General features: G+C 36.5%; 1 protein-coding gene across 5 annotated transcripts in view; it reads right to left on the bottom strand.

The window, feature by feature from the left end:
- HOOK3 (hook microtubule tethering protein 3) overlaps nucleotides 1-12,961 on the bottom strand; it is a 115,413-nt gene that overhangs the window by 10,640 nt on the left and 91,812 nt on the right. For 3 of the 5 annotated variants that reach the window (XM_047855080.1, XM_047855082.1, XM_047855085.1), the window contains exons 17-22: nucleotides 10,390-10,395; nucleotides 8,432-8,466; nucleotides 4,968-5,050; nucleotides 4,301-4,401; nucleotides 1,739-1,843; nucleotides 1,520-1,591 (exon numbers count right to left, since the gene is read on the bottom strand). In XM_047855080.1, coding sequence (XP_047711036.1) covers nucleotides 1,520-1,591; nucleotides 1,739-1,843; nucleotides 4,301-4,401; nucleotides 4,968-5,050; nucleotides 8,432-8,466; nucleotides 10,390-10,395 — 402 coding nt within the window. The remainder of the gene's footprint in view (nucleotides 1-1,519; nucleotides 1,592-1,738; nucleotides 1,844-4,300; nucleotides 4,402-4,967; nucleotides 5,051-8,431; nucleotides 8,467-10,389; nucleotides 10,396-12,961) is intronic. The other 2 variants (XM_047855081.1, XM_047855084.1) reach the window with 1 other exon arrangement.

Raw genomic sequence — 12,961 nt, forward strand, 5'->3', positions numbered from 1 at the left:
TCTAGGGAAAACACTGGCCATGGCTGTGTATCTTTAACAGAATCTGTCATGTATACCCAAATACATAACACTTCTCCATTTGCCCAATGAGAAAACCCAGAACATGTTTTTTTACTCAATTTGAAATCAAAGCATTTAAGAATCTGAACAAAACTAATAAATATCTATTGGTAATCTTTAATTTATTAATTTGGCTACATATATTAACAAGTTATTTAAAATAAACTTCTTTTTTTTTTTCATTTTCACATTTCAAGCAACTCATTCAAGTTCTTCACACACCTTTAAGACCTCAATAGCCACAACTGGGCAATTCTCTGAGATACTTAATGCCTTTTCCCAGTGCCTGTCACCTCCCCTTCCATTCAGTAGTCTGAGATGTAGAATTTTCTGAATGTATGTGTGGCTACCTCACTAGAACATAACTTGTGTGAGACTATTTGGAGTTACTCCTTTACTCTCTGGAGAGCTAAAAATGTTCTTTAATGCCATGTCAAAGAATAAATAAATTTGGTTCTATAACCACAATATGTGAAGTCATATAAATCAATCAAAACTTAAGAAATGACTACTAAGTATTGAGGGGCAGAGTTCCAAGATCACTAACACCAACCTTTAAAGAGGACAAAGGGGACACAGAAGAGGTGGACTCAGAACTAATTCCCAGAGAACTTCCTTAGGTAGTTTTCCCCTATTTTTATTTTTTAATTTTTAAGAAATCTATATTTGTTAATAATAGTATTCTAAACTAATTTGGTTTCTTCCTTTGTTTTTGTAAATTATGATAAGATTTGAAATATGTAGTTTTAACCAAGGCAAACATAGACAAATCATGAAATTGTCTGAGTTTCTGACAAACATAAAATCACATTATTAAGAAACCTGGGCATTACCCTTGAAGACACAGTATCAGTTACAACTGTAAAACAGAAACAACAATAACATAACTATAGGGTCACAGGGGGATGATGAAAAAAATCTGGCTCAATTTCCTGTCTTAGGCAACTAACATTTTGACAAGGCAGAAGTGGTCTTACTGGGAAGAAAAACAAAGAAGAAAAAAAGACCAGTCTAGGACAAAATATTGAAAAAAAAAGAACAGCATTCTTCAAAATTCACAGCTATTTATATCCAGAAAGTGTTACTGAAGCCCAGAATGTTGTTGTCCTGCAAAGGCAATGAAATCATTCCACAAAATAAAAGCTACTGCATCTGTGTTTAGATGTTATTAAAGTCCCCTTCCCCTGGAATAAAATGGTTCCGAGGGATAGAAATCAACATCATTTATCTTTCTATGCTGTAGGAATAATGATGTGTTCAAAACGTCGTAACCCTGCTTATAGTGGTTCTCATTTCTGCTTTTCAGTCCTAAGATCAGCATTAGGTTTTGTTAGTGTGTGTTAGGATAGCAATTACTTTCAGATTCATTTAGTAGAATTATTTCTATAATAAAGGTAGTATAATAATTATTACATATTCATTGAACTTTGCAATATGTTTTGAAGTGTTATTTCCTTACCAGATTGTACCAGGCACTAACAATATATTTCTCCTCCATTTCTCTTTGACTCTTTGTTTTCTCATATTCTTTCTAAAAAATAAGCACATGTAAACATGTAAAGATGAAAAAGAATATTAATAAAATGTAATTAGTTAGCTAAATTCATGGACACAATTGTATACAGCAAGGCTCCTAGAAAATAAAGAAATCAAAAATCGAATATAGCAAACTACCTACCTCTAAAGAATGGAACAGTCGGTCCCGTTCCTGGAGCTGATTTTTAAGAGCCTGTATTTCTGGTGCTGCTCCTTGATTCTGCTTAGGATCTAAAGTACGGATAACCTGCAAAAAGGAATAAGAGAAAAAAATCTGAAGTTTCAAACTTGCAAGAATGTAACATCTAAGGAAGCAGTTATATAAAAGAAAAAATCAAGGACAAACTTTGTGAGAATCATAAAGCTATATCTTACAAGGATACTTTAAAATTTGAATGTATGAAATACTATTCAATTGTAGCTTTCAATTATATAAAACTTTTATCTATGTAAAGAATCAATTTTAAGAAGTAATTCTGGCTTAAAATTAATAAAGAATACTACAACACACATTACTGACAGCTGTGTTCCCTTTCCCTTTCTTCTAAAGTGGCTTAGCTACCCTCTGTCTCTGAGAGAGCTGATCCTGATGGTTGTCACTGTGACCCGATCTCCTACTCTGCCAGTGGCTTGGTTTAGGCATGGGCATGTGATGCACTTCTAGCTGGCCTACTAGCAGTCTTCTGGGGAAGATCTTTTTGCTTTTTGGCCCAATACTTTTACTATCAAAACTGATCAAACCTAGGGAGAACTTGGGGCGCCTGGGTGGGTCAGTCGGTTGAGCGTCCGACTTCGGCTCAGGTCATGATCTCGCGGTCCGTGAGTTCGAGCCCCGCGTTGGGCTCTGTGCTGACCGCTTAGAGCCTGGAGCCTGTTTCAGATTCTGTGTCTCCCTCTCTCTCTGCCCCTCCCCTGTTCACGCTCTGTCTCTCTCTGTCTCAAAAATAAATAAACGTTAAAAAAAGAAAAAAAAAAAAAACAAACCTAGGGAAAACTTGAAAGACAGGAACAATAAAAACCCATTTCCTTTAACCCTAATTCGCCAACTGCTGCACTGCCAAATTTTGTCTCCACACACACACAGACAACTTGCTTGTTTGGGAGCTCCCCCCACATCACCTTTTTTTAAATGTTTATTTTATTTACGAGAGAGAGAGAGAGAGAGAGAGAGAGAGAGAGGATCCAGTTCTGTGCTGCAAGCAGAAAGCCCAATGTGGGGCTTGAACCCATGAATTGTGAGATCATGACCTGAGCCAAAGTCAGATGCTTAACCGAATGAGCCACCCCGGCACCCGTGGGAGCCTATTTTAAAGTAATCAGCATGGGGCGCCCAGGTGGCTCAGTCAGTTGAACATCCAACTTTGGCTCAGGTCATGACCTCACAATTCATGGGTTCAAGCCATGTGTCAACCCCTGTCAGGCTCTGTGCCGAGTATTGATCCTGCTTAAGATTCTCTCTCTCTAAAATAAAATAAAAACAAAACAGAATAAAATAATCTGCAGACCTCATGACATGTAACCCTTTAATACTTCTTAGACTAAGGATATTCTCTTACATAATCACAAGATCATCATCATCTGTAAGAAAATGAACAATTCTAGAAGTCATCACTATGGGTTCCAAATCCACATTTCCACAAGTGTCTCCAAAATGTCTTTTATAACTGCTCCTTCCACCACCAATATAGGACTCAAAGATTAACGCATTACATTTGGTACTTAGATCCCTTTGGGCTCTTTTAAATTAGAACAGCCTCTTGTTCTCCCCCATACTCAAATGCCTATTTTTGTTTTTTGTAACATTAACTTTTATCCCCAGTTCTTGATTTATCTGATGATTTCCTGAAGGTGTTATTTAATTTGTTCCAATAAACTCATTTTGCCTGGGAACTGAGTTAGGTTTAATAGGTTGCTTAGCTTCAAGTTAAATATTATGACAATGATACTCCATCAGGAGGCATAAGATGTTGGCTGTCCTACCATTAGTGTAGCTAATTTTGATTACTACTTAAGGAGGTGACTGCCACTTATTTTCTACATAAAGGAACATTTTCCTCTTGGTAACTAATAACTATTCTGTGGGGTGATCTATTTTGATCACTGCTTCTTCCTCACGCTTTTTCTTTGTCAAAGGTTTCTTTTGTTCTTCTGATAGCTCTCGGCATGAGAAGTCACTGTATATGCACTAAACTGGATGACCAGTGAAACATGATTAGAAAGTGGAGGGGCACCTGGGTGGCTCAGTCGGTTGAACGTCCAACTTTGGCTCGGGTCATGATCTTGTGGTTCGTGGGTTCAGGCCCCACTGCTGTCAGCATAGAGCCACTTTGGATCTTCTGTCTCTCTCTCTCTCTGCCCTTCCCCCACTCACTTTTTCTTGTTCTCTCTCTCAAAAATAAAATATTTATGGGACCCCTGGGTGGCTCAGTCGGTTAAGCGTCCAACTTTGGCTCAGGTCATGATCTTGTGGTTCTTGAGTTCGAGCTCCATATCAGGCTCTGTGCTGACAGCTCAGAGCCTGGAGCCTGGAGCCTGGAGCCTGGAGCCTGCTTGGAATTCTGTGTCTCCCTGTCTCTCTCTGCCCCTCCACCAGTCACACTCTATCTCTCTCTCAAAAATAAACACTAAGAAAATAAAGAAAGAATAAACACTTAAAAAAAAAGAAGAAGAAAGTGGAGTGAGATGCCCAGAAACTCATACTTACACTTTTGGCTTTCTCTAAGTATTTTTTATATCGTTCTTCCATTTGTTTCATTTCCTCTTCTTTCTTTCGTAAAGCTTCTTGCAGTTCTTCAATTTTTAAGGCTACAGATGGGGGGGGGGGGGGATTAGTGTTTAATGGGCACAAAGTTTCAGTTTGGGAGGATGAAAAAGTTCTGGAAATATTGGTTGCACAACAATGTGAATGTACTTAATGTCACTGAACTATATAATTAAGAAAAGTTAAATTGGTCATTTTTTTTATGTGATGTAGATTTTACCACAGTGGGGAAAAAAAAGTCTGTGTCCTGCTCCACACAAAAGAATTAATAGGCTACCTACATGTGTAAATATCAAAAGCAGTCAAAATCTGGCTGACTTACATGCAACTTTACTATGAAAATAGCTAGTTTCATAAAATATTCATTAGCATCCATAGTTAAGGAAAAACTCAAAAGTATAATCAGAAATAATCTGAAGATGATTATATACTCTGTAAATAAGACAAATTTTTTAATTGCTAGGATATGTAACAGGACCTATTTCTGAAAGAATTTTATATAAACTTATTACTAGGGTAATGCCTGGCTAACGAATTCAAACTATGCTAATTAGTAATATGTCAACTATACTTCAATTAAAAACAACTATGCTAATTAGGAAAAACTCACAGCTGTTATTAAATCGTGGCTCAAGATCTTCAATAATGGCTCTCTTCTTCTGCAATTCATTATTGGCTTCATGCAGCTTCTCCCTGCAACAAAATATATAACACACTGTCACCTACTACTGGTTCGTGTTTTTCTCCACTTGAAAGATTTAAGTTCTTTATTCTTGGGATACACTTGCATAGCACACAAGTGCTATGAAACAAAAAAGGATAAAAAGCGTAATCCAACATGAATTAAAACACACACACAAAATAGGCAAAAAAAATAGAGACAAAAATCTCAGACTTTGAAAGTTATCATTTCTTTTACAGAAACATGCACAAGAAGGTACAAAGAATTTAGTGATCTTCATCTTCTAGGAGTAAGTATATTATAAAAATTAATTTAAAACTTTACAGAGGTTTTACAATGCAAAATCTTATTCTAAAAAGTAAAGTTCTAAAAATAAAAATTAACAGAAAGAACACAATCCTCCAATAAAAAAGAATTAATGATACATGCACCCACCAGGATAGATTCCACAGAATAATGGTGACCATAGTAAGTCAGATACAAAGGGTAGTGCTGTAGGATCCTTTTTTTTAATGTTTATTTTTGAGAGAGAGAGACAGACAGAGAGCCGGAGAGGGGCAGAGAGAGAGGGAGACACAGAATCTGAAGCAGACTCCAGGCTCTGAGCTGTCAGCACAGAGCCCAAAGCAGGGCCAAATTTGTGAACCACAAGATCATAACCTGAGCCAAAGTTGGATGCTTAACCAACTGAGCCACCCAGGAGCCCCTGTAGGATTCCTTTTATATGAAGTTCAGAAAGTGTCAAAACTAATGAAAGGTGATAAGAGAGCAGCATAGTGGCTAGTTTGCGGATGGAATCAATTAGATGGGAAAACGAAGAGTCCGGGGAGTTGCTGGAAGTATTCTACATGTTGATTTGGGTTACCTTTATATTGTAGGAAAACATTCATCAAGCTCTAGACTTAGGAACTTAGAACTTGTGTACTTTATGTAAGTTATATTCCAAAACAAAAGTAAAAAGTGAACAGAAAGTTTCTTCCTGGTAGTTATATAATATGCATAATTCTGGCACTTTATGAGAGGGGAAAAAAGGCTGCACAAATTGGAAAACACAGGGAAAAAAAGCTAAGAAGAAAACAGCACTATGTTAAGTCTATTCCTGTTTTTTCCTACATATAATACTTTAATAAATTAGTATCTTTTAAACAAATTCTTTGAGAATGTGATATATCTAGATAAATAATAAATATATGGTTTAAAGAATAAGAAAATTTAACCTAGTAAAGAAACAGGTTATGAGACAAATTATCACAGAACCTTAGGGAACCCAAGCCCAGAATTTTCACCTTTCTCCTGATTTTTGTGTAAGACTTTGTGTGCATTCCTGAACAATATACTGCTGAATTTTGCCCGATTTTACTTTATACATTATACTGTATGTATTGCTCTTGTGACTTCCATCTTTAACACTGTGCTCTCAAGATTCATGTATGTTGGTGTGTTGGCCCTAAGTTACATATTTTACCACATTGTTTGAATCTACTTCATTCTATCTATCATTTTACAATTGGTGGCATTTGTATTGTTTCTACTTTTCTATGATTACAACGTACTTTCTTACGTTCTTCTACATGTTTCCTGATAGATGGTAACAGCATTTCTAGGAATCTAGGGCTTATACAGGGAGCAGAACTGATGGGTCACAGGATAGGTGCATGTTCAGTTTACTAAGTAAATCAATGTATAGTCCTACCATCAGTGGATTAGAACTACCATTACCCAACAGCTTTGGCAATTCTTAGTATGTCGGACTTTTAAATTTTACCAACTTGGTATGTGTAAATCAGCCTCCACTGCAGGTATAAATGTGCATGAGAATGACCATTTGAAATGTCTATGGACCCTGTTGTGGAATGAATTGTATCTCCCAAAAAAGATATAGTGAAGTCTTAACTCCCAGTACCTGTGAATGTAACATCATTTGAAAATACCATCTTTGCAGATATAATTAGTTAAGATGAGATCATAATGAATCAGGGTGGGCCCTAAATCCAATGACTGATGTCCTTATTAGAAGGCCATGTGAAGATAAAACAGACAGAGAGAAGAATGCCATGTGAAGACGGAGATAGAATGATGTGTCTATATGCCAGAGAACACAAAGGACTGCTAGCAGTCATCATGAAGAGGGGTATGGAACAGATTCTCTCTTAGAACCTCCAGAAGGAATCACTTCCTTGATTTTAGACTTCTAGTCTTAAGAATTGGTAGAGGATAAATTTCTGCTTTTTTTAGCCACCCAGGCTGTAGTAATTTGTTGTGGCAGCCACAGGAAACTAACATAGGCCTCATTATCACTAATAAATTCTTTTAGATGAAGATATTTACCATGTAAATGAACACAGAACAATGGTCAGTTTTATGAAACAACAGGTACTCCACTTTTTTTGCAATAAAGAAATGGGAATAAGAAAAGGACAGAATTCAGGCTCTAGGTAACCTCACAATGGCTAGAAAGTACCATTTTCTGTCTACTAGTACATTAAGAATCTGCCCATTGTTAGACTTGCCAGCAAGTGTCCATTGCTAGGATTATCTCACTTTTCTCATGTTAAAAAAAAAATTGGAGGTGCCTGGGTGGCTCAGATGGTTACACTTCCAATTCTTCATTTCAGCTCAGGTTATGATATCACAGTTTGTGAGTTCAAGCCCCACATCGTGCTCTGTGCTGACAGTGCAGAGCCTGCTTGGGATTCTCTCTCTTCCTCTCTCTCTGTCCCTCCCCTGCTCGCTGGCTCTCTCTCAAAATAAATAAATAAACAAAAAATTTTTGAAAAAATTTATTTCATGGTTAGATTAAAAAGTCATTTTCAGATGTATCTGCAATTGAAGGATATGTTTGCAAATCTGCTACTGATAGCTTTGTACTACTTTAAAACTTTACTTCAAAAGAAAGATTCAGCTGGCTATACTCTAGGGCTGGCAAACTACAGTCTGTGGGCCAAATTCAGCCTGCTGCCTGTTTTAGTATAAAGTTTTATTGGAATAGTCACATCAGTTTATAGTCAGTCTATGGCTGCTTTCAGATTACAGAGCTAAGTGATTGTGGCACAGACCATGGCTTGCAAAAGCTCTCTGGCCCTTTACAGAAAAAGGTTTCTGCCTCCTGATCTAGATTGTCTCAAACTCCTCACTATAGTTAGTTATAAATACTATCACAAAGATGTAAAACCCAGGAATCTTATTTGAGAAAACAGTTCTAAAGCAGTAATTGCTTTGATTTAAGGACCTTGGATTGAGATGACCCTTTAGACACTATTAACATGTCTTATAATTTCCCTTATCTTCAGGGGCCACCTGTGCCATGGCCTAGACACTCCGTAACCATCTAACAAAATACTTCTATTTCACTAGAAAATAGGATAATGAGACTCAACAGCTTTTATACTTACAGATGTTCTTCAAGCTTCTTTTTTAGAAGAACTGACTGAAAATGGAAAATAAAGAAGTTTATTTAACATTTTAACTAATAAATTATTTTTTTTAAATAAAGAGTACAGTAGTAACCAACTCTGAATAAATTCTCAGTAAGTTCTCTTGTCAAAGAGCTCAAAACACACAATGTACCTAGGTCTATTTCTTTTTGGTTAGAGAGAGAGCAGCCCCTGATTGATAGCAATTGGTATAAAATACCCAGGAACTGCATATCTGAAATCTCTATAGTCATGAGGGTCAGGAGGAAATGACTGAGAAGACCATTTATATATAGACCTAATATTCTTGGAGTCAACAGGCAGGTAGCTAGACCTCTAGTAACTCTAATGGATTTTTTCCCAGGGCATGTGGCTAAGTCGGTTAAGTATCTGACTTTGGCTAAGGTCATGATCTCATGGTTCATGAGTTCAAGCCCCACATGGGGCTCTCTGTTGTCAGTGTAGAGCCTACTTTGGATCCTCTGTCTCCCTCTTTCTCTGCCTCTTCCTTGCCTGCGTACATGCATTCTCTCTCTTTCAAAAATAAATAAACATTAAAAAAAAATAACAGATTTTTCCCTAACATATTCTTTATCTACTGTATAATTTCCTTGTATCATGATAGATACTGGGATTAACTTCCATAAATACTGACTCACTCCGAGATTTCTGAATATGCACACAAATAATTTATGTGATGGTATGGGAATGTGAAGGATGGCATATGCACAGAATTTAATGGACTGAAGAACACGGCTTTGGCTGAGTATTTTTAAAAAATTCTCCTAAAAAGCAGATCAGAATTGACCTAAAAACAAAAAATAATGGCATTCTACATAGGACCACTAGGTTTCATTATGCTTGTAGGGCACATATTATTAATGAATTCTATCAAACATTCCATTTTGAGATAAATTCAGCCAAACCCAGTTAATAAAACAAACCCAGCTTATAAAACAAACTGTCCAATCAGCCAATAGTAGCAGTGAGGGGCGAAAAAACCTCACATTAAGTTCTTTGATTTTCAGTCACCTTATTTAATAACGATTACTATAATTATTCATTCAATTCAAGTCCATTGTAACACAGCTCTGGAATTTATCCAATTCGCTTCTTTGCTCAGTATATTAACTAGAGCAAGATCAGTGGACTATAAGGTCCTCTATCAGTGCTTCCCCCAAATATAAAAAAAAGGGACTAACCTATTAACTTTCACTTATTGCTTGTTCCTTCTTTAGTACAGAGAATAAAGTGAACATATTTTCTAAATACTTTAACTACAACTTTGCATTTGTGTTTTGACTGGAATTTCGCAAAATTAGTTTTAACTGAGATAATACACAATAATTACCTCATGAATGGTTAATATACCAGACACTGTGTATAGTGTGTACTGTGTACTGTGTACAGACTGTCGCACGCAGTCTCATGTTAATCTCACAATGTGAGCAATGTTAGCCCCATCTTATAGGTGAGGGAGGTAAGACTGGGGAGACATTCAGTGATTTCAAGTGGCAGACCCAAAATTAACACCCAGGTCGGCCAGACTCCAAAGTTTATACATGGTCTTTACTTCCATGTTTTCGATGCTCCAGCACTTCTCCACTAAAGACTGTTACTATTAAAGTAGTGGCAGGAGGCCAGTTACTATTTGCCATAGGAAAATAGCTTCAATGTGATTTATAAAAGGGGGTAGAACAGAAGTGGGATGGTAAAAAAATAAGAGCAGAGGTTTTTTGGTTTGACTTGTTTTCAATATCCTCTTAAATATCTTAAGTGTAAAGGGCATAAACCTATAAGGCAATAATATTGGTATATTCATTTTCCATAAAATTTGCATCACTTAAAAATTTAATACCATCAACTGTGATGGAAGAGAATGTACATAAATCAAAAAGTTGCTCAATATATAGAAATGAATAGGAAGCCATACTTACAATAGCCTTTTGAGCAGAAACCATGCCAAGAGACAGAGAGGACATATTAGTATGAAGCAAACACAGCAGCCAATAGAAGGAACGATTTAGTAATTCATGAATAGAAGTAAAAGTTATGCATTTTTTTTTTCAAAAATGTACAGTTTTCTTTCTTCTATGGTGTCCTCATCCTGTCTCGTTCTCTGGAGTTTTATACAATGTGGCTAGCTCAAATTATCCATATGACTGGATATAACAATGTTTTTCTGCTTCCATGCTAAAAATAAATGACATAAAAATAATAATAAAAATGTGTAAACCATCCTACTCTGACTTAAGGTCACATGAAAGGACTGATAACAGGAAATAGGCAGGAATTATAATGTTCTCCAGAGAGGACCAGTTCCACTGGGCAGGTTGTCCTACATACTACATACTCTGGAGACGCAATGCCGTAAGGTAGTGAAAGAGAAGATGAAAGCATCAAACATTTGCTGGGGGAAAGAACCACATACTTTTCCACACCATTTTGAGGCATATCAGAGAAAGTTCCTATTGGAATAGGAACTCTGAGGAAATATCTAAGAATTTAGAGCAAGACATTTAGAATCTGGGCAGTCAAATAAATGGACTAATTTATGCAAATAGTACTTTTAGGGCCAGGATCTCACTTCTGAAATATGTTCTCTTAAAGTGATGGCACAGAGCATATTTAATTAGATTTGATTACCACAGTGATATCTAAATCAGGCTACACAAAATTATTTTTTACAGAATAAATTTCCTCTGTGTCTCTGAGTAAGAGAATCAAGCCTGTACAATGGCTATCGCTATAACACTAAAGTAGAGCTGATACTGATGTTCTGCCACTCTTACTTCCTATGTACCACATGCCCTTCCCCTTTCTACCATAACAAATCAACAAAAAGTCTCCTCAAAGTTTTAGAGACCAAAACAAAGTCTATGTTTACCTCAGTTTAAGGGACCCAGTGATTTCACTGAAGAAATCACTTTGGTTCATCTCTAAGAACTTAGCTGGGCTTCCTAATACTTTAATACACTAATGGTGGTTTTGCTTCACCTCTTCCTGGTTTAGCATTCTGGATTAAAAGTATGTTTAATCAAGTATGTTTATGACATTTCAAACTAGTTCTATTTTAATAAGGGAATAAGGTAGGTTGGATGTTGGTTACAATTTTAGGAACTAGGAATCAATCTGGGATCTAAGAAAGACTATCAACACATTAATTAAAGGATAAACTAAAACCACCGATCTTAGAGGATACTGTCAATAGAAGACAGATACATGTTTATGAAACTCCTAAAATTAGGTCAATAATGAGCTTTTTGTATCTAATATTTGGAGGTTTTGAGTAATATACTGATTTAATACCCCTTTTTTGGTTCCTTTTGTTTTTATGCCCTCTTATATTTATAAGGCTAGAAAGAAATGATAGATCTGTAGTTCTGACATTCTCCAAAAAGACTACCAATGGAAGCAACTGTGTAGGTTTGTACTCAAAGGCCAGAGTTTATAGCAAATTATACCAGCAATAATAAAAAAGAACCAACTGACTGAAGCAAAGATTAAACTATTTTTGAATACTTTATTGTTGTAATTCTACTGTATACTGCTTATTAAATGTAAAAGATGTGGAAAATTTAATTTATTTGCACTTTCATCAGAGACTGACTATTATGTGCTACAGAAGCACTGTGATAGACAGTGAGCATGAGAAGATGAAAGTCCATCTAGTTCCTGGCTTAATGCATTTACGATATTCTAGTGTGAGCGTGCCATTCAAGCAGGCAAGGCTATGACAGACATGCAGTACTCTGCATAAGAGAATATAAAAAGAAGGTCAGTGAACTTATATTGAGTGGGGCAGTGCTGGGGATAATAAGAGGGATTCAGAAATCCAGAGGTGGTAATTTCTAGGAATAACACTATTTTTAAAAATATCAATTATACATAAAAATTTCTGGGGCGCCTGGGTGGCTCAGTCGGTTAAGTGTCCGACTTCGGCTCAGGTCATGATTTCACGGTCCGTGGGTTCGAGCCCCGCGTCGGGCTCTGTGCTGACAGCTCAGAGCCTGGAGCCCGTTTCAGATTCTGTGCCTCCCTCTCTCTCTGTCCCTCCCCTGTTCATGCTCTGTCTCTCTCTGTCTCAAAAATAAATAAACGTTAAAAAAAAATTAAAAAAAAAAAATTTATATTTGAACATACTAAATTTGTACAGCATTTTTGTTGTTGATGACCAGAGGGAAAAACCCTGTACTCTGAATACTGAGAGGAGTACATTTAAAACACAAAGCCTCAGGGAGCCTGGCTTGCTCAGTCGGAAGAGCATGTGACTCTAGCTCTCAGAGTCGTGAGTTTGAGCCCCACGATGGGTGTAGAGGCAACTTAAATGAATAAATAAATAAAAACTTAAAAAAAAAAAAATCCTAGCTTCTCTACTCTGTAAATCAAACAAACAAAAACCCCACAAAGTAAATTCCTTAGTTAATAACTACAAATAAACTTCTAATTCCCAGCAGAAGGATTCCAAAACAGACAATGAAGTACTGTCTGGTCCTTTTCACAAGGAAC

This window comes from Prionailurus viverrinus, chromosome B1 (genome assembly GCF_022837055.1).
Source record: "Prionailurus viverrinus isolate Anna chromosome B1, UM_Priviv_1.0, whole genome shotgun sequence".
Lineage (NCBI taxonomy): Eukaryota > Metazoa > Chordata > Mammalia > Carnivora > Felidae > Prionailurus > Prionailurus viverrinus.